We start from the raw sequence: 25,798 nt of genomic DNA, 5'->3' as shown, positions 1-25,798 counted from the left end.
ATTTCCACTCTTGTCCATGTTGCTCAGATTACAGATACATGCCATCACATCCTGCTTTTTCTGCAGATCCTGGGGTTTGAACTTAGGTCTTGAAGTTTGCATCTTTAACCTCTGAGCCATTCTCTCCGCCCCAAATTCCTGAATTTAATAAATTTAAAACTCTAACTCAGACAAGATCTCCTGAGTAGCCTGGCGGTGGTGGCGCACGCCTTTAGTCCCAGAGGCAGAGGCAGGCGGATCTCTGTGAGTTCGAGGCCAGACTGGTCTACAAGAGCTAGTTCCAGGACAGGAACCAAAAGCTACGGAGAAACCTTGTCTCAAAAAAAATCAAAAAAAAAAAAACCAAAAAAAACAAAAAAAACAAAACTCTAACTCTGCTCAGTCTTAGTGAAGCCATTTACTAAAGTGTCTGGGAGATGTTACAGCAGAACACATGCATCTGTTGACTAGGCAGATCCATAGAGGAACTAGTGAGACCACAATGTCAGGACCATTGTGAGTAATGAAATTGGGAGAAATTAGCAGAGGCAATGTAAGATCTGTAGACAAGGTCTCAAACACAGGACAAAAATGCTATTAACAAATCAAAGAGGACTCTGGCCTCTAAGTTCTCCCAGCTGCCCTTAGTCCCTACTTATTAAAGGGTCCTCCTGGCTGGCATACCCTGCCCCCTACCCTAAACTCTAGTCCTGCTTCTCTGATTCCTATATTACCCAGCCCGTTTTGGCCATTTTGCCTTTTGCCCTCTTGGTTCCTGGCTCTCTCCCTCCTTTCCCCTGTCTCCTCACATGGCCATGGCTAGTCTGCTGGTCATGTCCACTATGAACTCTCAGATGTCTCTTTCTCTCCCTTATCTATATAATAAAAATCTCAACCCCCTAGGAGCAGTTGTGGCCTTCTTTTATTTCTTTTTTCTTCATCCAGCAACCTATTATTTACTATTGGACAAAATTAATATACATTCAAATTAAGAAACTTCAAATACTTTTAATTTAGTTGAGAAAATGTATTCAGAATAAGTATGGAATATCATTCTTAAAATAGAAGTTTTACAATGAAAATTAGAATTAAAAATGCTTAAGCATAAGTAAGCTAAAATGTTTTACAAGAAAATAAGAGAGATTTGCCTTCCGGAAATTAAAAACATAGTCACCCACAGGGATTTCAGACAGTGGTGTACGTGCATGCGTGTTGCCATTGTCTGTAAGAGTGCATTGCTCTCCACTGACGGGGCTCTTCACTTGGCTGGACAGATGGCAGTGAGTTCAGGACTGAGTGTCCCCTTGCTTCCCAGTGCTACAGTTACAGACGCTGCCACTGCATCTGATGTGTTTGTGGTTCTTGGGTTCAGAGTTCAGGTTCTCATGCTTGAGCAGCAGGCACTTTCCTGACCAAACTGTCTCCCCTGCCCAGACAATGCACAATAGATGAATATATCAGAATACAAAATCTAGAAATTCATGAGAAAGTGAAATTTTGTGTGCTTTTATGAAAGTACCATAATACTCAACCAAATAATCACTTTTTTTATTTCTTTACGTTTCTTAGGAAAATGGTCTTTTTTTAGTATTTTCTAGAATAAATACTATACTTCCAAGTTGGAGGGTTTTGTCTCATTAACAGTATTCTGAGATTCAAACCATCTTGGTGTCTTTTAAACCTATTTCAGAGTTTCTGAGTAGCTTATGATTAAAAGTAGGTTACTCACACTCCACTGTTGCCATTGTCTACCCAGCTCTTTTGGAACAATTAGCATCACTTTCAGCACGTGTCATTTTGTTCCTAAAATCAGTCAGAAGACAGGAGCTATTAGAATGAGATAAATATTTCACAGTAATAAGACAGATACATCATCCCTTCTTGAGAACCAGTGATGATCGGGAATTAGGTTTTTTTATATAAAAATTTTTTTAATGTATTTTTATTTTTCCATTCAAAAATTTCCACTTCCTCCCCTCCTCCCATACCCCTCCCAGTCCCCCACTCGCCCTCCTCCCTTCCCATCCAGTCTTAAGAGATGGCAGGGTACTCTGCCCTGTGGGAAATCCAAGACCCTCCCCACTCCATCCAGGCCTAGGAAGCTGTGCATCCAAATAGACTAGGGTCCCAAAAAGCCTCAGAGAGTCCAGTCTGATCACATGCTCCATCAGTCCCAGTCCAGCTGGCCTTGGTGAGCTCCCATTAGATCAGTCACACTGTCTCAGTGGGTGGACGCACCCCTCACGATCCTGACTTCCTTACTTATGTTCTCCCTCCTTCTGCTCTTCAACTGGACCTTGGAAGCTCAGTCCAGTGCTCTAATGTGGGTCTCTGTCTCTATCTCCATCCATCGCCTGTCGAAGGTTCTATGATGATATTCGAGATATTCATCAGTGTGACTATGGGATAAGGCAAGTTCAGGCACCCTCTCCTCTGCTGCCCAAGGACCTAGCTGGGGACATCCCCTTAGACACCTGGGAATCCCTCTAGAGCCAAGTCTTTTGCCAACCCTAAAATGGTTCCCTTAATGAAGATATCTTCTTCCCTGCTCCTATATCCACCCTTCCTCTATCTCAACCCTCCCACTCCCCCAAGCTCTCCCCAATCCTTCCCTTCTCCCTTCTCTCTCCCCCTCTCCCTTTCCCCTCACCCCACCACAAATCCCACCCCCATGCTCCCAACCTTTGCCCGGCGATCTTCTCTGCTTCCAGTTTCCAGAAGGATCTATATATGGTTTTCTTTGGGTTCACTTTATTATTTGGTTTCTCTAGGGTTGTGAACTATAGGCTCAATGTCCTTTGTTTATGGCTAGAGTGCCCTAATGAGTGAGTACATACCATAATCATCTTTTTGGGTCTGGGTTATCTCAGAATAGCATTTTCTATTTCCATCCATTTGCATGCAGATTTCAAGATGTCATTGTTTTTTTGTACCTCTAAATAGTACTCTAATGTGTAGATATGCCACACTTCCTTTATCCATTCTTCAGTTGAGAGGCATCGAGGTTGTTTCCAGGGTCTGGCTATTACAAATAATGCTGCTATGAACATAGCTGAACAAATCTTTTGTAGTATGATTGGGCATCTCTTGGGTATATTCCCAGGAGTGGTATTGCTGGATCCTGAGGTAGATTGATTCCAATTTTCTGATTTCCAAAGTGTTTGGACAAGTTTGCATTCCCACCAGCAATGGATGAGTGTTCCCCTTACTCCACATCCTCTCCAGCATAGGCTATCATTGTTTTTTGTTTTAGCTATTCTGAGAGGTGTAAGATGGTATCTCAAAGTTGTTTTGATTTGAATTTCCCTGATCGCTAAGGAAGTTGAACATGACCTTAAGTACCTTTTGGCCATTTGAACTTCTGTTGAGAATTCTCTGTTCAGTTCAGTACCCCATTTTTTAATTGCGTTATTTAGAATTTTAATGCCTAGTTTCTTGAGTTCTTTATATATTTTGGAGATCAGACCTTTGTCTGATGCGGGGTTGGTGAAGATCTTCTCCCAATCAGTAGGATGCCTTTTTGTCTTAATGACAGTGTCCTTTGCTTTACAGAAGCTTCTCAGTTTCAGGAGGTCCCACTTATTCATTGTTGCTCATATTGTCTGTGCTGCTGGGGTTATATGTAGGAGGTGGTCTCCTGTGCCCATGTGTTGTAGAGTACTTCCCACTTTCTCTTCTATCAGGTTCAGTGTGGTCGGATTTATATTGAGGTCTTTAATCCATTTGGACTTGAGTTTTGTGCATGGTGAGTTAATTTATATAAGACTTTGTAGGCAAAATGTTACCATATTTTAAAAGGTCACACTGTGCATAAGAAAGAAAACACACGTTTGTCTGGCTGCTTCATCATCTTCCCTAAGTTTCAGAAGGGTTACAGTGCTGTAAACGACAAGCTTTGTAAAAGAGTAATTTTGAGAACCAGTGGCTGGAATGAGTTCTCAGAATTGAACCACTCCTGTTGGATCCTTTGGATGGACAAAAACAGAAGTTGGAGTCCGATGGCCGCTAGAGTGAACTTCAGCAGCTGAGAGGATAATCTCAGCTATTAAGATAAGGCTTTGAATTTTAGCTCTGCCAGATAGCCAGATCATCAAGGATGGAGAAGAACACTATCTAGTGAAAGTGTAATATGGAAAGAAAACACTACTAATTAAAAGTAGGAAGGAGATGAGGAGCCATAGGAAACAAAACAAGAATGGTAGAACAGTACCCTGGGAGTGGAAGGAAAAGAGGGACAAAGAACAGCTGAGAGCTAGGGAGTCAAAAGAAGAGGAGTGGCAACTGACAGGGGGCTTTCTTCACATGGAGGATGCTGGTGAAGTTGACCAAACCTTTGGGTAGAGGTGATATATGTTAATTTTCATTCTGTTCTCAGAAATCTAGGACCAGCCTGCCTTTAGTTTACTTACGAGGTAGGGCTGTGTCTTCAGCATCTAGGATAGATTCTTTGTTTGAAAGACATCATTATTCTCTAAGTCTCAGACATCTCCAAAATGAAGCGGTGTAAATTTAAAGGCAATTTAAGAATGCACGCATCACTTACTGTGAGAAAGTATTTTCAGATTTTCTATTAACTGTACTTCTTTGCATGGGCAGTAAAAGCATGAAGTATGTCAACTCATGCCCACTAATGGAAACACCACTTTTTTCTGTTTTCTTTCTCTCTTTTTTTTTTTTGTTATTGATTTTTATTGATCTCTACATTTTTCTCTGCTCCTCTCCCTGTCTCTCCCCTTCAACCCTCCCCCAAGGTCCCCATGCTCCCAATTTACTCAGGAGATCCTTTTTTTTTTTTTTTGGTTTTTCGAGACAGGGTTTCTCTGTGGTTTTTGGAGCCTGCCCTGGAACTAGCTCTTGTAGACCAGGCTGGTCTCGAACTCACAGAGATCCACCTGCCTCTGCCTCCCAAGTGCTGGGATTAAAGGCGTGCGCCACCACCGCCGGCTACTCGGGAGATCTTGTCTTTTTCTACGTCCCATGTAAATTAGATCTACATATGTCTCTCAGGGTCATCTTTGTTGTCTAGGTTCTCTGTTGTTGTGATTTGTGGGCTGGTTTTATTTGCTGTATATTTAAAAACCACTTATGAGTGAGTACAAGTGATAATTGTCTTTCTGTGTTTGGGTTACCTCACTCAAAATGATGTTTTCTACCTCCATTCATTTGTCTGCAAAATTAAAGATGTCGTTATTTTTTTCTGCTCTGTAGTACTCCATTGTGTACCACATTTTCCTTATCCATTTTTCGGTCAAGGGCCATTTAGGTTGTTTCCAGGCTCTGGCTATGACAAACAATGCTGCTATGAATATAGTTGAGCACATTTCCTTGTGGCACGATTGAGCATCCTTTGGATATATACCCAAAATATTACAGGGTCTTGAGGAAGGTTGTTTTCTAATTTTCTGAGAAATCGCCACATTGACACCCAAAGGGACTGTACCAGCTTACATTACCACCAGCAATGCAGAAGTGTTCCCCTTTCCCCACAAACTCTCCAGCATAAGTTGTCATCAGTGTTTTTGATCTTTGCCATTCTTACAAGTGTAAGATGGAATCTCAGAGTTGTTTTGATTTGCATTTCTCTGATGACTAAGGATGTTGAGTATTTCCTTAAGTGTCTTTCAGCCATTTCAGATTCGTCTTTTGAGAGTTCTCTGTTTAGGTTTGTAGCCCATTTTTTATTGGATTATTTATTCTTTTGATGACCAATTTCTTGAGTTCTTTGGATATTTTGGAGACCAGACCTCTGTCTGATGTGGGGTTAGTGAAGATCTTTTCCCATTCTGTAGGCTTTCCTTTTGTCTTGTTGACCATGTCCTTTGCTTTACAAAAGCTTTTCAGTTTCAGGAGGTCCCATTTATTAATTGTTTTTCTCAGTGCCTGTGCTGCTGGGGTTCTATTTAGGTAGTGGTCTCCTGTGCTAATGTGTTCAAGTGTGCTCCCCACTTTCTCTTCTATGAGGTTCAGTGTGACTGGCTTTATGTTGAGGTCTTTGATCCATTTGGACTTGAGTTTTGTGCATGGTGATAGACATGGATCTATTTTCATTCTTCTACATGTTGATATCCAGTTATCCCATCACCACTTGTTAAATATGCTTTCTTTTTTCCATTTGATATTTTTTGCTTCTTTGTCAAAAATAAACTGTTCAAGGATGTGTGGGTTAATATCCGGATCTTCGATTCCGTTCCATTGCTCTCCTGTCTGTCTTTGTGCTAATAGTAGGCTGTTTTCAGTACTGGAGCTCTGCAGTAGAGTTTGAAGTAGATTGTGATCCCTCCAGAAGTTCCTTTATTGTATAGGATTATTTTGGCTATCCTGGGTTTTTTTCTTTTCCATATGAAGTTGAGTACTGTTCTTTCGAGATCTGAAGAATTTTGCTGGGCATTGCTTTGAATCTGTAGCACTCAGGAGGCAGAGGTAGGCAGATCTGAGTTCAAGGCTACCTGCTTTTGATAAGATTGCCATTTGTGTATGTTGTATAGTCATTTTCATTCAATTTTAGGGAGTTTTTAATTTGTCCCTTTATTTCTTCCTTGGCCCATTGATGATTCAGGTGAGCATTGTTTAATTTCCATGTGTTTGTGAGTTTTCTGGAGTTAGTATTGTTATTGATTTCTAGTTTTAAACCATGGTGATCTGATAAGACACATGGGGTTATTCCAAGTTTTTTATATTTGTTGAGGTTTGTTTTGTTACTAAGTATGTGGTTAGTTTTTGAGAAGGTTCCATGTGGTGCTTAGAAGAAGTTGTATTCTTTTATGTTTGGATGGAATATTCTATAGATGTCTTTTTTAAGTCCATTTGAGTCATAACATCTGTTAGTTCCTTTATTTCTCTGTTCATTTTTTTGTCTGACTGACCTTTCCAATGGTGAGAGTGGAGTGTTGAAGTATACCACTATTAGTGTGGGGTTTAATATATGATTTAAGCTTTAGGAGTGTTTCTTTTACATATGAGGGTGCCCTTGTATTTGCAGCATAGATATTCAGTATTGAGATTTCCTCTTGATGGATTTTTCCTATGACTAATATGAAATGTCCTTCTTTGTCTCTGATTGATTTTAGTTTGAAGTCTATTTTGTTAGATATTAGGATAGCTACACCTGCTTTTTTCTTATGTCCATTTGATTGGAATATTTTTTCCCAACCCTTTACTCTGAGACGATGTCTGTCTTTGAGGTTGAGATGTGTTTCTTGTATGCAGAAGGATGGATTTTGTTTTCTTAACTAATCTGTTAGCCTGTGCCTTTTTATAGGTGAGTTGAGCCCATTTATATTACGGGATATTAATGACCAATGATTGCTATCTCCTGTTAATTTAGTTTTCATTGTTGATGATGTGAATTTGTGCATTTTCCCCTTCTTTGGGATTTGCTGCTATGAGACCATCAATTGTCTGTGTTTTTGTTAATGTAGCCAAGTTCCTTGGGTTGGAGCTTTCCTTGTATTTTGTGTAGGGCTGGGTTTGTGGCTAGGTTAAATCTGGTTTTGTCATGGAATACCTTGTTTTGTTCTTCTATGGTGATTGAAAGTTTTGCTGGGTATAGTAGTCTGGGCTGGTATCCATGGTCTCTTAATATCTGCATAACACCTGACCATGACCTTCTGGCTTTCACTGTCTCCAGTGAGAAGTCAGGTGTAATTCTGATAGGTCTACCTTCATATTTTGTTTGGCCTTTTTCCTTTGCAGCTCTTAATATTCTTTCTTTATTCTGTATGTTTAGTGATTTGATTATTATGTGACGAGGGGACTTTTTTTTTTTTTGATCCAGTCTATTTGGTGTTCTGTAAGCTTCTTTTATCTTCATAGGCATATATTTCTTTAGGTTTGGAAAATTTTCTTATACAATTTTGTTAAATATATTTTCTGTGCCTTTGAGTCGAACTTCTTCTCCTTCTTCTATACCTATTCTTAGATTTGGCCTTTTCATAGCGTCCCATATTTTCTGGATATTTTGGCTTGAGCTTTTGTTAAATTTAATATTTTCTTTAACTGACAAGTCTGTTTCCTCTTTTGTATCTTCAGCGCTTGAGATTCTGTCTTCCATGTCTTGTATTCTGCTGTTCATGCTTGCATTTTTGGTTCCTGATCATTGTTTCATGATTTCTGTTTCTATAATTCCCTCAGCTTGTGTTTTCTTTATTGTCTCTATTTAAATTTCAAGTCTTGAATAGTTTCTTTTATATGTTTGATTTCTTTTTCTTAGTTTTATTTATTGGATGTCTTCCAATTTTTTGTTTGTCTTTTTCTCTATTTCTTTGAGGGAATTTCCCATTTCCTCTTTAAGAGTTTCAAACATTCTCCTGAAGTTATTTTTTAGCTCGTTTTCTTCTGCTTCATCTATATTTGGTAGTTCAAGTCTTGCTTTTGTAGGGTCTTTAGGTTTTACTGGTGTCGTGTTGTTCTTTGTGGTGTTGCATGTGTTCTTACCTTTTAAACTCATCTTTTCCTCTAATAGGTGTTGTTGGAGCTGTCTGGGATTCTGTTGATTAATCTTCTAGGTTCCAGTGAATCCAAGGCTCAGATGGTTGTTCCTCATGGTACAGTCAGTGCCACGGTTCTAGTTACCTTTTTGGTCACTCCGTGTTCCTGGAGGTTGCTCAGAGTTCCCGGGCTTTGCTCCACTCCCTTGGAGTTTGTTGTCTCAGGCCTGCTCTAGCCTAGGTTGTTGACTCAGACGTGTTTCTGTAAATGTCCCTGGTCTGGGTCCGTTCCTGCAGCGGTCCCTGGCTTAGGGTTGGTACTATAAAGGACTCTGAGCAGATCTGAGCACTACATAGGAGGATGAGAAGAACTGGGGGTGGGGGAGGAGGAGGAGAGGAAACAATATTCATACCATGCTAACTAGCTTATGCCTGTCTCAAGAAAACTGACCAGGGCTGGAGGATGAAGGCTCTAGAGGATCAAGGTTCAGTTCCCAGCCCTAAATGGTGTCTTACAACAGTCCTTAACTACAGTTCCAGGGGATCCAGTGTCCTCCTTCTGGCCTCCATAGCTATGGGATAATGTTTTTGTACCCTATAAAGATTTGTCACTCATATTGGTTTAATAAATGCTAATTGTCCAGTTGCTAGGTAGGAAGTATATATGGAGTACCCAGACTAAAATTCTGGAAAGAGGAAAGGCAGAGATGTTGTTACCAGCCAGATGCAGAGGAAACAAGATGAGGATGCTTCACTGATTAAAGGTACCAAGCCAGGTGGTTAAACATAGACAAGAATTATGGGTTAATTTAAGTTGTAAGAGCTAGTTTATAATAAGCCTGTGCTAATAGGCCAAACAGTTTGTAATTAATATAAGCCTCTGTGTGTTTCTTTGGGACTGAATGGCTGGTCCGGGACCCAGCGGGACAGAAACTTCTGTCTACACTCCACAGGCATGCATGCAGTGTACTTACATACATGCAGACAAAATACTCATACACATAAAAGTAAATAAAATCTTTAAAAAACAAAACCTCCTAATAGTTCAAAATTCGCAGAGTCTAATAATTCAGTCTTAATTTTTACAACTTGCACTGAATAGAGGTCGTCACTCTATGACATCAGAAAAGGATAAAGGCATTGCATTTATTCCAACTTTCCCACTAGGTGTATTATCAGATCACATTTAATGTAGTGTTCCTATACTCTCTGACACAAGACATGGAGTAATCAAGCTTCCTCTGCAAGCCAAGCTGCTAAGGAGAAAAGCAACTAAGGGTCATACTCAACTGTGAGGCTCATAAGTCACAGTGGCAAGCATAGCAAGATATCTCCAAAGGTTCAAGAATACTTTTATCTTGGGGTAAGCCCTGCTCAGAAGCATGGAATTCATTTCTGGTCTAGAAAACATAGTCAACTACTGATGGCTGGTGAGGCCATGGAACCTAGAGAACTACTGCTACCTTTCCAAAGAAGGAGAATCTCGACTGCATTCTTAATACTCGTCCTTACACCCATGGATGAGTGCACTTCTTACCCCTCATCAATGAAGCTTCTTTGTGCAGAAGACAGAATCCATTACAGAAAGCCACCGTTGAATAAGATACAGAGAACAACTGACTGTAAGATACAAAGCCCCAACTAATATCCAACACAACCCCTGCACCCACAGCTCTGGGAACATCGAGGAAAAGAGGGAGAAAAGGTTCTAAGAGCTAGATGACTAGGGGGTCTGCTTTAAGATTATATGGCAGGGAAACTACACTCATGTCTCAACAGCATGACTACTTAAACAAAACCTGAACAATAACAACACCAGTCGATGCACAAACAAGGACAGAAGGACTCACAAGGCACTACCCATAGATGAAGAACTACAGCCAATTAATAACTGCTGAGAGAGGGAGAATTAATCTTCCCCAGGGTGGAACCCCAATTGGATATCAATTTGTCGGCCCTAAAGACATATACATACAAGCAATAAATGGACTCAGCAGCTTTTATGTATATGTTTATACATATGTAACAATAAAAATTAAAGGAGGCCATAAATTTGAAAGTGGGAGGACTTGAGAGACATTGAAGGGAGGAGGGGGGAATATATATGAAATTTGAAAACAAGAAAGTCTGGGACCTCAGAGAGAATAGGCCTGAGCTAGGACCACTAGATCCCTCTGCCACTTTTCAAGGATGGCTATTGTTACATTTCACTTGAATTCTTGCTTCTAGTCTTATCTTTTCATCCTATAATCAGAATGACTCTAAAGCTACTGTCGTACTTAAAATCACATAATGCCTTATTGTTATCTCTACAATAAAGTCCCAAAAAATATTTTTGTGACCTGCAATGCCTTTCTGGTTGGAATTACATTAGGAATATAGATGGATTAGGAGACAGCCTAACTATGTCAACTTTTGAAACACACTAATGTGGTTTATCTATTTATTATGACATGCTTAAGTTTTCTTATTGTTTTGTGCTTTAATTTTTTTTTAAGTTTTTCAAGACATGGTTTTTGTGGGTATCCTGGTTGTCCTGAAACTCATTCTGTAAACTCAACAGAACCACCTGCCTCTGCCTTCCAAGTGCTGAGATTAAAGGTGTGTGCCTTTATGCCCAGCTTGCTTTGTACTCTTGAGTATAGAAGTCCTCAACATCTTTTATTATACTTATTCCTGTTATTTTTGCAAAATTCAGCAGTATTTTCCAGTAGATGCTCCAGTTCCTTCGGGCTGTAAACATAAAGAACTCTATGCATTACAAACAGGAACCATTTGATTTCTTTCCCTCTCACCTTACTCCTTCTCCGTTACTTCTACTTCCCTTTCCCTGACCCTTTTCACCTCTCTTCAGTGCTTAGGGCTCCCAGTGCAGTGTTGAGTAGAAGTGATAATAGGTAACTTCTTCTACATTAAGTATAGTTTAAAGTAGTCATTCTTCTACACTAAATGTAAGTATTAGCTATAGATGTTCATGGACGCGCTTTGTCCATTTGGGGAATTTGCCAAATATTATTAGTTTGTTAAAAGGATTAATTCCCCCTCCCCTTGCGTCTATTGAAGTGGTCTTTTAGATTTTCTCCCATCAACTGTTAGTGCCTTGAATTATGTTTATCTATCTGTCTGTTATGTATCTGTCTGTCTGTCTGTCTTATTTTTCACTCCTGGGGTATGTTTGCTTGGTAACAATGTGTTAACCTATATTTACATTATTGGATTCCCTTTGATAATTCTTTGTCAAGCATTTTTGCATTAGCATTTGGAGGTAGTGTTGATTTATAATTTATTACAGTAACTTCATCAGATTATAGGTTAGGCTGGCCTCAAACTCATAGCCTCCATTTCAGGAATTTGGAATGATTCTGATGTGGCAAGAACTTCAGGCTGCCTGTTCCGGCTGCATTGCCCACCGCCTACTCCCACAGCATATTTCCTTCTAGCCTGTTCTTCCTTTTCTTCGAAGACTTTCTTCCTTGGGTCGCTAAGTTTAGTGCCTCATTCTCTCCTTGGTTCTCACTTGTCTTGTTTTCTAGTGTCCAGCAGATTGACTTTCCTACTCTGACATTCGTCTTACAATGGATCCAAACTTTGTTTTGATGAAGTTTACTAGATTGTAACATTGGAAGAGCAATCCTCTTAGTTAATGAAGGCAGTGCACACGTTTTATGAAGGGCTGAGCAAATAAACCTCCTGTTACTACAGAAAGAAAATGCACCATGAAGAAATACCTCCAACTGCTGCCCAGTTCTCTCTCTTCATTGTTTCTTTTCTTCTCTGCAGGAATTTCAGCAATAAAGAAAACTAACAAGTTTTTCTTCCAATTCCATACTGTGTGTACAATCAGCTGTTTTCATCTTTCCAATTCCTGTTCTTATGCAGTGTGGTATCTACATGTAGTTTAGATGTTTATTTCTTTTTTATTCCAAGTGATTATGGCTGGAAAGAATTAGTAATGTGGGAATGTTTTAGGTAATAACAGCTTCTCATTCTGATTATTTCCCTTTAGGAAAGACACTGCTGATCCTGTAACATGGAGGATTGTCTTCATACCTCATCTGAGAATCTGTCCAAATTGGTCAGCTGGGCCCACAGCCATGGGACCATTTGCAGCCTCATTCCAAACCTGAAACACTTGCTTTCTGAAGGTTCCCATGGGAACCTGACTGCAATGTGGGGCTGTAGTGCTGGCCATGCTTACCACTGGCCACTAACAGCTACTTGCAGAGCTGGGTCCCAAGAGAGGGTTTGTTTCCAGGACAACCGAAGTTTTAATTCTGATAGTCCCAGTATAATTGGGGTGCCTTCTGAGACACAGACTAGCCCTGTGGAAAGATACCCTGGGAGACCCGTGAAGGCAAAGCTGGACTGTGGCCGAACCAGAGACTCTTGTGACTTCTCTTACTGCAGTGAGCCCTCTGAACTGGACGAAGCTGTTGAGGAGTATGAAGATGAAAACACACTGTTTGACATGGTTTGTGAGTCTTCTGTTACAGATGAAGACAGTGACTTTGAACCGCAAACCCAGAGGCCTCAAAGTATTGCTCGTAAAAGGCCAGGAATAGTCCCATCTTCCATCCATTCAAGTTCCCAGGGACAGATGGTTGATGAGTGCAGTAGTGATGTCATCATCAAGAAAATCAAGCAAGAGATTCCTGAAGATTATTACATTGTAGCAAATGCAGAGCTGACTGGAGGGGTAGATGGACCAGCCCTTTCCTTGACACAGATGGCAAAGCCCAAGCCTCAAACTCATGCTGGTCCCTCCTGTGTAGGGTCTGCTAAACTGATTCCCCATGTAACATCTGCCATCAGTGCAGAGCTAGACCCACAGATTGTGTCAGCATCCCCCTCTGTGATCTCCAGACCAATCATCCCAAAGACTGCTAGGGTATCTCTGGCTTCACCAAACAGAGGACCCGCTGGTGTCCATGGCACTGCCCACCAGGTGACCATGCAGATGCCTGTGAGCACATCACATCCTAACAAACAGATCAGTATCCCTTTATCTGCCCTGCAACTGCCTGGACAGGATGAACAGGTGGCTTCAGAGGAGTTCCTGCCCCATTTGTCTAGCCAGGTCTCATCTTGTGAGGTAGCCCTCTCTCCCTCAGTGAACACAGAGCCTGAAGTGAGCTCCAGTCAACAGCAGCCTCCTGTCGCTCCAACCATAACCACTGAAGCCACTGCACAGTGCATTCCAGGTATGGAACACGAGGTGACTATAAATCCCTCATCCGCATACTTTAGAGAATTCTGCGCCATCAGCACTTCTAAGACCATTGGTTTAGTTTGCTAGGATGCAGTCGTTTTTCCTTGTCAGGAAGACAGAAATAATTAAATGTGTTACATGTAATGAATACTGTGGAGGAACTCTATCTGAAGAAGGCTATCTATCCATTTGGTAGTACACCTTAGGGCTAAGATGGCAACTGGAAGATTGTGCTTTTGATGGCTAGATGTAAGGTTCATATCCAACCTTAGCTGAGCTTTTATAGTAAATCTATTTTTGAAAAAATTTCTTTTTCCTATTGGTATCAAGGTAGTTAAGCCAACTGATATTGAATAAGGTATATGATAATATTTTTTCTTACTTTTTATTTGATCCAGTTTCCTATTGCCATTCATTTTAGTTAGTGTGATAATTTAAACTGATTTTATAAAAGAAACAGGTAACTTCTTAAACAAGTATTTGATCCCATCTCTCAAAACTTAACAGAATCAGATAACATACATTTCTGGAGTAGGCCGGCTTAACTCGGTACATTCACACTGAGAGGTTTGTAGAGCTTTTCATAGCTGCTACCTCTGCACTCCAACATTCTAGTGCTCTTTAATTCAAATATCCATTTTTTTGTTTGTTTTGTTTTGTTTTTTGTTTTTCGAGACAGGGTTCCTCTGTGGTTTTGGAGCCTGTCCTGGAACTAGCTATTGTAGACCAGGCTGGTCTCGAACTCACAGAGATCTGCCTGCCTCTGCCTCCCAAGTGTCCATTGTTTATTTGAGCCAGGATATTGTGATATATAGGGGGTTTGATGCGCATTCTTTGGACGTCTATAATTCAAATCTAAGAGGACATAAGTAGATGTATGGACAAGGGTGAATAGATACACAGAGAATATAGAAAGCAGAACACTTCGGCAAATTTAGTCCCTCTCAACAGGGCATGCGTTTGGGGAAACATATTTTTTTAAAGATTTTTAGTTATTTATTTTATGTATATGAGTACTCTATCTACATGTAATGCCAGAAGAAGGCTTCAGATCCCACTGTAGATGGTTGTGAGCCACAATGTAGTCGGTGGGAATTGAATTCAGAACGCCTGGAAGTGCTCTTAAACACTGAGCCATCTCTCTAGATCTCAGGGAAACACCCTTAAATACTGAGCTACTTGTGTCTTTGGCCTGAAACTCCCTAGAATTAAGTTGCTTTTACAAGTGCTCATTTATAGTTATAGTATTAGCCCCAAGGTCTCCAAAAGGAACTTACCACTGAAGATGTTCCTACCATAACCCTGCTGTCAGTAATGACAGATACTGAAAATGATCAGTTGTTTTGAAAAGTATGTTAGTTGAAAAGTTATGGACTTTTATGTGGTTGTTTTTTAACAGTTTCATTGAAATGTGATTCATACCATAAAACACACTTTTTAAATTTTTATTCTATGAGTGTTTGTGTCCATGTATATGTGTATCACATGTTTGACTAGTGCCCAAGGAGGTCAAAAATGACATCAGATTGTGAATCATCATGTGTCCTTTGCAAGAGCAACAATTACTCTTAACTGCCAGCACTCCTTTGAAGTGCTGCTCAGTCCCAGAAGAAGCAGTTTCTGTTTTCTTCTCCCAGTTCATGGCAACCGCTTATCTACTTTTGTGAATTTACTTTATAACCTCTTGTGACTACTTTGATTTAGTGTGGTATTTTCAGGGTCAATCCATATTAGAGCATTTTTTATTGCCAAGTAATATTTTACTATAAATATGCTTTATTTTTCTTCAGTTGATGGACAGACATGTGAGCTGTTTCCACCTTTGGTACGTGAGCATTTTCTTTGATTTTTGTGTGGGCAGCTACTTTAGGATGAGAAGCCACGGACCCATTTTCTAAAGCCATTTGGTTTTAACTCTTGCCACTAATGGACGAAGGTTCCTATTTCTCTGTCACCAACACATTATTTTCTATGTTTTAGAAATTTCTCCTTTACTCTCAATACACAGGAGGCAGAGGTAGGCAAATCTTTGTGAGTTCAAGGCTAATTTGGTCTACATAGCAAGTTCTAAGCCACCTGGAGCTACGTAAGGAGACTCTGACTTAAAACAAAAGTTACTATGCTTTTATATGTAAAACGTAGTATTATAATCTAGCCTTTATTATTTTAATAGCTAATGATATTGATCATTTTTCATGTTCTTATTGGTCATATATGTATATTCTTTTGAAAATTTTCAGATTCTTTGCTTATCTTAAAAATAGATTCTCTTGTCTACTTTGAGTTGTAAGAGTTCTCCGTATTCTGGATGTAAGTCCCTTAATGGTTTGTAAATATTTTTTCCTATTCTGTAGGCTTATGCTCATTCATTCATTCATTCATTCTCCCTCCCTCTCTTCCTCTCTTGTTCCACCCCTTCTCAGAGGAAGGCCTTGAACTTTTTTCCTCTACATCCTAAGTGCTAGAATTATAGGCATTACCATGTCCAATTATGCTTCCTTTTTTTAAAAGAACTTTCTACTTTAATTGTTATATAATCCTGTGGACTTAGACTGGGATAATCTTTACATTGCTGGACACATGTCTGTCAGGCAGAAAACATCTTTGTACTAGGAAATCAAACTTTTAATATATGGAGGGTATACATAGTACTTTTCACTTAAATGGTTGTCTTTTTTTTTTTTTTAGACAGCCTGGCAGAGTTTTCCATATTATCAATTTATATTTAATGAAACAATTCAGAAATATATTTTGCAGAGTCATTTAGCATGTTCATAACTTACTAAGACTTCTGCTTTGATCCACACTAACTCTAACCCTGTGAAACAAGTCGTGGAACGCAACTATAAACCATATTTGAATGTTATTGTATAATTACTTGGAAAAGAAATTTAACTTTTTTGAAAGACAAGCAGTTTTAATTCTTTCATTAGTATATTATTACATTAGGGTTTTTTTCTTCCTTTATTGAAATTGCACTTCTTATGTCAGTTATAAACGTCAGGCTTGACCAAGGATTGCATGTACTGTATCCAGCCATGAACTCGTCTTATTTCACTCTTATAAGGAGAATTAGTTTGGCCCAGTGTAGAATGCTCAAGAAAAGCACTCTGAAGAACCAGTAATGACAGATTTCCAAGATGTGGTTCTCATGTTGTGGAAAGATACAAAATTTTCAACATGCTACTGACTTCAGAGAAACTCTGTCTGGACTGGAAACAACAGCGAGATTAATGAAAACCCAGTCGGCACTTGTGTGAGAGCCACAGAGACTTAACATGATTCGCCTGTGCTTCCTGGAGTCCGACCTAGGTTCTACGTTCTGAATTTTAAAGTTTAACTTATTTACTTGTGTTTTATGTTTATTTATAGTTGATGGTCTCACATAATCTAATACATACAAATGCGTGTGATTACAGTATAAGGGGACCCTACACAGTTAATGTACGTGGTTACAGTATAAGGGGACCCTACACAGTTAATGCGTGTGGTTACAGTATAAGGGGACCCTATACAATTCATGTATAAAGCATGATTAGGACTAAAGAGGAAAGCTGTGGGAAAAATAGTCAAAATTTAGAACAGGCACTCGAACACCATAGAATTCTGAGTCTTTCTCAGATCATCACAGTAATACTACGTGACTTTATAGATTCTATTTTAATAATAAGTTGATAAATGACTCATTGAGTCAGCCTGAAACAAAGAGAAGTTGTTCTGGTTTTAGTGGTACCATGCAGTCATTTGAGCACATTAAAAATAAACTCAGAGTCACCTCAGGTACATCGGTGTCATATTAAGGAAAGAAATCACAGCACTTCCTATTAGTCTCATTTAGCCAGGAGTGGCCCAGAGTTGATGCTCTCACTTCCCTCTCCATGTCCTTGTGTGAGACAGAACCTGCACTGCCTGAAGGCAGTCTTGTGGGTTTGTTCCTGTGTCCCTCCTATTAACATACTTTGCTCTTTTATTGAACAGCACATAAAGCATCTCATTGGGAAGGAATGAGGAATACTTTAAAGAAATCTTTAACGGATTTTTACATGGGATTATGCCACTGACCCCAGATGATCCAGATAACAAATAGAATTACAAACATCATTGTTTATCAAGCAATATCTGCATGTTGCAATCAACATTTATAGTGATATTCAGTTTTTTCATTTTTTTAATTTATTTTACATATCAACCACAGGTTCACCTCCCGTTCTCTCTCCCCACCTCCTCCTTACTCTCCCCCATCCACTCCTCCTCCTTCTCCACTTATGGGCTAAGCCTTCTCATGGAAATCAACAAAGCATGGCAGACACATCAAGCTGAGGCAGGACCAAGCTCCTCCTCTCCGCTTCCAGGCTGAACAAGGCATTTCACCATAGGAAATAGGTTCCAAAGAGCCAGCTCATATATCAGGAGCAGGCCCTGGTCCCACTGCTAAGAGCCTCCCAAAAAACCAAGCTACACAATTGTTACCCAGATGCAGAGGGCCTAGGTTGTCCCCATGCTGGCTCCCTAGCTGTTTGTCCAGAGTCTGTGAGCTTCCACAAGCTCAGGTCAGCTGTCTCTGCCAGTTTTCCTATCTTGTTCTTGACCCTCCTTGCACGTGTAATCCCTCTGCCCCTCTTCAGCTGGACTCCCAGAACTCAGCCCGGTACTTGACTGCGGGTCTCTGCCCTCTCTTTTCAACAGGTACTGGATGAAGGCTGTATGATGACAACTAGGGTAGTCACCAATCTGATTACAGGGGAGGGCCAATTCAGGCACCCTTTCCACTATTGCTAGAGGAATCTTAGCTGGGTTCATCCTTGTGGGTTCCTAGGAGCCTCCCTGGCACCAAGTTTCTCCTTAACCCCACAATGGTCCCCTCTATTAAGATATCTCCCCCAGTGAATATTCATTTTATAAGATTACTTTCAACCTCTGGTTTTGCATTTTCCAGCAAATGATCATTAGAATTCCCAGATGATACTCTAGGAGACAGGCCTGGTGCTTGCCTTTAATCCCAGCACTCCAGAGACAAGAAGACCTCTGTAAGTTTAAGTCTATGCTGGTTTATATAGTGATTTTCAGGAGAGCCAGAGGTATGTAGAAATCCTGTCTTTAAAAAAAAAATTGCAACTAAACTTTAGCTTAGGTTATAAAGGTTAATTCCATGAGAAATCATGGAAGTAAAAGAGAAAAAGGCAACTAAACTTGGTGGTTACATTGTTCTCTTAAAGGTGAGTTAAAGAAACAAACAGGCTGAGCACATAATAGGCTAGTAGTCTTAAATGGCCTAAAGTCTATTATTAATTGTCTGTGAGGGCCAGCAAAAGTTCCATTCTAGAATGTAGGAGATAGTTTCATAATGCATTGCCACAGTGCTTGAGTTTTGTTCCCTGATAGAAAATCATCCTTATTTTGGTTCAGAACTGAATTTATAAAGTTGTCAAATACTAAGGTGTGAATCAAAGCATCGATTTTCATATTATTCCTGTCATTCTGCTCAATATAGATTTTAGCAGTAAACAAAGTACCCAAGTATTATTAGAGTTACTAGCAGTAGCTTTGATTCCATTAAGTTTTGAAGTTTCTATGAATGTCGGTCATTTGTCAGGATAGAGTTTAAAGCCCTATTGTGTCATGAGTTAGTTTCTTATGTCTGGTCTTAAACATACTCATGCATCTGTAACTCTGTTGGACTGGGTAGTTCAGTGTCAACTGGACACAAACTAAAGTAGCCCTGGAAAAGGAGCCTCAGTTAAAACGATTCTTATATAATCTTGGGCTGCAGGCAAGCATATAGAGCATTTTCTTAATTAGTGATTGATGAGGGAGGGCCCAGTCCACGTGGGTGAGGTCACTTCTGGACTGGTGGTCCTGAGTTCTATAAGAAAGCAGACTGATTTCTTGCTAGCCCCATAATGGCTCCCTCAATCAAAATATTTCTTTCCTTGCTCTCGTCTCTGCCCTTCCTCCATCTTGACTATCCTATTCCCTCAAATTATCTTCCTCCCCCCTTCCTCTTCCCCTTTGACTCTCCTTCCTCCTCCCACCCCCATGCTCCCAGTTTTGTCAGGTGATCTGTCTATTTCCCTTTCCAGGTGGCTCTATGTATGTTTTTCTTACGGTTCACCTTGTTACTTAGCTTCTTTATGATCATGAACTATTCCCAGGAATCCATAAGGATGACTCCAGCTATGACCCTAAGCAGTAGAGGAGAGGGTGCCCGAACTAGCCTTGCCCTGTAGTCGGACTGATGCATATCTTAAATATCACCGTAGAACCTTCAACCAGCAATTGATGGAAACAGAGGCAGACACCTGCAGTGGAGCAATGAGGTCAAGACCATGATGGGTTCACCCAGTGAAACAGTCTACCTGAGCTTATGAGAACTCACCAACTCCAGCCGTACAGGGAAGGAACCAGCATAGGACCAGACTAGTTCCTCTGAATGTGGGTGACAGTGACATAGCTCCAAACTAGTCCCTCTGAGTGTGAATGGCTGGGGCAGACAGTGGGGCCACTGACAGTGGCACTAGGATTCATCCCTACTACTTGTACTGGCTTTTTGGGAACCTGTTCTCTTTGGATGGATACCTTGCTCGGCCTAGTAGGGAGTGATTGGATCTTCCCCAGTGTGCCTTACCCTCTGAGGAGTGGATGAGGGTGGGGTTGGGGGATAGGTGAATGGAATGGGGGGGGGTAGGAACTGGGATTGGTATGTAAAATGAAAAAAGATAGTTTGTTTTCTTTTTTTTAAAAAGAAGAAAAAAGAAAAAAAGACTGACAAGCCATGGAGAGCAAGCCAGTAAGGAGCACCCTCCAAGTCTCAGGCCTTCTTAAGTTCCTGTCCTGACTTCCTTCAGTGTTGGACAGCAATGTGGAAGAGTAAGACAAGGAAATCCTTTTCTTCCTAACTTGCTTTTGGTCAAGGCATTTCATCATAGAAATAGTAACCCTAACTAGGGTAGAAATTAATATTCACTATCAATTTGACAGGATTTAGAATCACCTAGGAGACATGCTTTTCTAGAGAGGATTAACTAAGGAAGTGGGTAGCACCATCCCATAGGCTGGGGGTGGGGACACACTGAAGAGGAGAAAGTCGGGTGTGCACCAGCACTCCCCTTTCTCTGCTTCCTGCTCTGCTGAAATGTGAGCAAACAACTGCTACAGGCTCCCCATTGCCAAGGAGCCCCCCACAGTCATGCTTCTCCCCCAGCCCCATAGTGGGCTGTACCTCCCAAACATGAGCCAAAATAAACCTCTCTTCCTGAAGCTGCTTCTTGCTAGGTTTTTGGTCACAATAGTAATGGATCTTCTTTAGGGTTCCCTTTTGTTTATTTTCAGAATTGTGTGTGTGCGCGCAGGCACAGGCACACATGAACATGTCATGAGCAAGAGTGAAGGTGGTGATTCTGTCGCTCCACTATGGAACAGATCACCATATAGTCTTTAGGAGTGATCGTGTATCACTTAACTCTGAGGATACATTCTGAGAAATGTATTAGGAGGTAGTGTTGTAATGTTACACAAACCTGGAGGTATGCCTTATACACACCTAGCCCTTATGGTACCACTTATTGCTCCCAGGCTACAAACTTGTATAACATGCCAGATGATGAATGCTGTAGATAACTGTACCACACTAGCCGATGCTTTTGAGCATAAACATAGCTAAAAATAAAAAAGTACTGTAAAAGTATAATATATTAAAAAAAAAGTAGTATGTCTATTCCAATCATATACTATGTGTGGAGTTTATAGGACCCAAAGTTGTTCTGGGTGAATGAGTAGGCACCAGGCATTACCATAGTCTTTCTTTGGCGGATGGGGTACTTCTCTGTTATACTTAATACTTATTGATGCCATATTGTAAATGGTACTTAAATAAGTGTACAATGATCTTCCATGTTCCCACCTAACACAGCTTGCTTATGCTTAGCTGACATGATACGTCTTGAGTAACTCAGGGAGGATTTAATGAGGGCCATGGCAAGTGCAGAATGGACTAATATTGGTGTTTATTTCGGTTTTTGACTATACTAGCTTAGTTAAAGCTTCCTTATTTTACCAGCACGCCTGATTTTATACAGGATGAAGTCATTAACCCCATTCCCACCCAAATTTCTTGGTAACCTGGGGCTAGAGGGGTCTCAGGAGGACACAGACATTCCTAACAAGACTTTGAACCAGCTCAGTAGGATGAAGACCATGGGTCACACCAGATCTCCGTGGTCAGCTGTGGACTACAAACTACACTCAGGCTGTGTTCAACTCATTTAAAAATGGCTTTCTTTACTGACAAATTAACCCATCTTTAGATTACATGGGTTTTTTCTTTTCTTTTTTTTCAAGAATTTTAAACTAATTTAGTTAAAAACCAAGAAATAAACACATTAGCTGAGGCCTTCACAGTCAGGATCACTATTATCACCATCTTCCTCCTCCCAATGTTGTCCCATTTGGAAGATCTTGGGGGCCATAAAAGGTGCAGTGCCATCTCCTGATATAGTACTGCCTGTCTTTAATACCTATTTCAGGACCTACCTAATGCTCTTCTTATCCTCGTATCTTGTGTATGTGTAGTGTACATTAAAGTGGTTGCTTAGAAAGTCAGATAATTTGTAAGCATATAAACTAATATACTCACTTATCGAGTGCTTTACTCTTATTTACATTGAAGTCATTCTTATTTATATTGATATCACTGCACACACACAGTACTGTGATAGGTATGACCACTGAGCTTGAAGGAGTTTCCGTTTGTGGTAATCATGAGACTGCTGTTGCCCTAGTCGTACGGTTACGTACAGCCTGTCATTGGCTGAAATGTTGGCATGCGAAAACTGAATGTGTTAGAAGTAGTAAACCAGTCCTTTGTCTCTTTTCCTTCCTTCCTTCCTTCCTTCCTTCCTTCCTTCCTTCCTTCCTTCCTTCCTTCCTTCCTTCCTTCCTTCCTTCCTTCCTTTCTTCCTATTTAGCCACAACTGACATCTGTTTACAAGAAATACTGCCCGTTAGAGTAAGTTTCATGCTACTGCTCTTGTTAGGCCACTCCAGCTTGTTAGGGCTCCCCTTCTAGTCCTCACTGTCCTGCATCAGCTACAGTGCTCACGTGCTATAGCAACTGTGCAGCAGAAAGGCCTGAACCTCAATTTTTTTTTCATGAAAGTATGTTATATTTTAGCTAGGAGTTCCTTCCTGAAAGTCACAGTCGTGACCAGTCTTGAAACTTGCTATGTCTTTCTTAAGGGAGCCCTGCAACTTCGGTTTTCCTTATGTGCCCCTGCAGTTTTTTTAATTGTTTTTATTGAGCTATATATTTTTCTCTGCTCTCCCCTCCCCTTCTACCCTCTTCATGGTCCCCATGCTCCCGATTTACTCAGGAGATCTTGTTTGTTTCTACTTCCCATGTAGATTAGATCTGTGTATGTGTCTCTCTTAGGGTCCTCTTTGTTGTCTAGATTCTTTAGGATTGTGAATTGTAGGCTATTTAATTTTGTTTTTTGTTTTGTTTTTGCTTAATGTCTAAAAGTCACTTATGACTGAGCACATATTATATTGGTGTTTCTGTGTCTGAGTTACCTCACTCAGTATGTTGTTTTCTAGATCCATTCATTTGCCCACATATTTCAAGATGTCATTATTATTTTTCACTGTGTACTACTCCATTGTGTAAATGTACCATTTTTTTTATCCATTCTTAGGTCGAGGGCCATTTAGGTTCTTTCCAGGTTTTGGCTATGACAAACAACGCTGCTATGAACATAGGTGAGCATATGTGCCTGTGTGGCATGATTGAGCATTCTTTGGATATATACCCAAAAGTGGTATTGCTGGGTCTCGTGGTAGGTTGTTTCCTAATTTTCTGAGAAATCGCCATACTGATGTCCAAAACAACTGTACCAGCTTGCACTCCCACCAGCAGTGCAGGAGTGTTCCCTTTACCCCACAACCTCTTCAGCATAAGTTGTCATCAGTGTTTTTGATCTTGGCCATTCTTACAGGTGTAAGATGGATTCTCAGAGTTGTTTTGATTTGCATTTCTCTGATGGCTAAGGATGTTGAGCATTTCCTTAAGTGTCTTTCAGCCATTTCAAATTCATCTGTTGAGAGTTCTGTTTAGATCTGTAGTCCATTTTTTATTGGATTATTTATTATTTGATGACTAATTTCTTATGTTCTTTACATATTTTGGAAATCAGCCCTCTGTCCAATATGGGTGGTGAAGATCTATTCCAATTCTGAAGGCTTGTCTTGTTGATCTTGTCCTTTGCTTCACAGAAGCTTCTCAGTTTCAGGAGGCCCCATTTATTGTTTCTCTCAGTGTCTGTGTTGCTGGGCTTATATTTTAAGAAGTGGTCTCCTGTGCTAATGTGTTCAAGTGTGCTCCCCACTTTCTCTTCTGTGAGGTTCAGTGTGGCTGGCTTTATGTTGAGGTCTTTGATCCATTTGGACTTGAGTTTTGTGCATGGTGATAGATATGGATCTATTTTCATTCTGCTGATACCCAGTTATGCCAGCACCATTTTTTGAAAATGCTTTTTTTTCATTTTATATTTTTTTACTTCTTTGTCAAAAATCAGGTGTTCGTAGGTGTGTGGATTGATAACTGGTTCTTCGATTTGGCTCCATTGATCCTCATGTCAGTTTTTTTTTCTTTCTTTTTTTTTTTTCTCATGTCAGTTTTGATGCCAATACCAAGCTGTTTTCAGTACAGTTTGAGTTTAAAGTCAGGTATTGTGATGCCTTCAGAAGTTCCTTTATTTTACAGCATTGTTTTGGCTATCTTGGGTTTTTTATTTTCCATATGAAGTTCAGTATTGTTCTTTCAAGGTGTGTGAAGAATTTTGCTTGGGTTTTAATGGGCATTGCATTGAATCTGTAGATTGCTTTTGATGAGATTGCCATTTTTACTATGTTAATTCTACCTACCCAAGAATGAGGGACATCTTAACATTTTCTGATATCTTCTTCAGTTTTTTTCTTCAGTGATTTAAAGTTCTTGTCATACTGGTCTTCCACATGTTGGGTTAGAGTTACTCCTACATATTTAATGTTATTTGTAGCTATAGTGAAAGGTGCTGTTTCTCTGATTTTTTTTCTCAGTCTATTTATCATCTGTGTACAGGAGGGCTACTGATTTTTTTGAGTTACTCTTGTATCCTGCTACATTACTGAAGGTGTTTATGAGTTGTAGAACTTCCTTGGTAGAAATTTTGGGGTCGCTTATGTAAACTATCATCAGCAGATAGTGAGAGTTTGGCTTCTTCTTTTCCTATTTGTATCCCCTTGATCTCTTTTTGTTGTCTTATTGCTCTAGCTAGAACCTCAAGTACTGTATTGAATAGATATGAAGAGAGTGGACAGCCTTGTCTTGTTTCTGATTTCAGTGGGATCACTTTGAGTTTCTCTCCATTTAGTCTGATGTTGGCTGTTGTCTTGCTGTGTATTTTTCTTTGTGTGGTAAATTACATTGACAGATTTTCGTATGTTGTGAACCATTCCTGCATCTCGGGGATGAAGCTGACTTGATCATGGGGAATGATTTTTCTGATGTGTCTTGGATTCAGTGTGCTAGTATTCTATTGAGTATTTTTGCATCAATGTTCATGAGTGGAAATGGTCTATAATTTTCTTTCTTTGTAATGTTTTTGTATAGTTGGGATATCAGGGTAGTTATAGCCTCATAAAAAGTGTTTGCAATGTTCCTTCTGTTTCCATTGTGTGGAACAATTTGAGTAGTATTGGTAGTAGTTATTTAAAATCTTTGTAGATTCTAGGCTTTTTTTGGTTGGGAGACTTTGATGGCTGTTTCTGTTTCCTTAGCAGTTGTAAGTCTATTTAATTTGCTTATCTGGTCTTGATTTAATTTTGGTAAGTGATACTTATCTAAAAATTGTCCATTTCCTTTAAGTTTTCCAATTTTGTTTTCAAAATATGACCTCATGATTCTTTTTTTTTCTCCATGTAGTTATTATAGCCCCCTTTTCACTTCTGAGTTTATTAATCTGAATATTCTCTCTCTGCCTTTTGGTTAGTTTGGATAAAGGTTTGTCTATATTGTTGATTTTCTTGAAGAACCAACTCTTTGTCTCATTGATTTTTTTTTGTATTTTTTTTTTGTTGATTAATGTATTTTATTGATTTAAGCTCTCAATTTAATATTTCCTGCCATCTAGTTCTCCTGGGTGAGTTTGCT

General features: G+C 39.9%; 1 protein-coding gene across 3 annotated transcripts in view; it reads left to right on the top strand.

The window, feature by feature from the left end:
• Window positions 1–25,798, top strand: part of Kiaa1958 (KIAA1958 ortholog) — a 183,065-nt gene that overhangs the window by 83,093 nt on the left and 74,174 nt on the right. For all 3 annotated transcript variants that reach the window (XM_057783836.1, XM_057783837.1, XM_057783835.1), the window contains exon 2: window positions 12,412–13,606. In XM_057783836.1, the coding sequence (XP_057639819.1) occupies window positions 12,436–13,606 (1,171 nt within the window). In that variant the 5' untranslated portion in view covers window positions 12,412–12,435. The remainder of the gene's footprint in view (window positions 1–12,411; window positions 13,607–25,798) is intronic.

This window comes from Chionomys nivalis, chromosome 11 (assembly GCF_950005125.1).
Source record: "Chionomys nivalis chromosome 11, mChiNiv1.1, whole genome shotgun sequence".
NCBI lineage: Eukaryota > Metazoa > Chordata > Mammalia > Rodentia > Cricetidae > Chionomys > Chionomys nivalis.
This window is presented reverse-complemented; position numbering and strand designations above follow the sequence as displayed.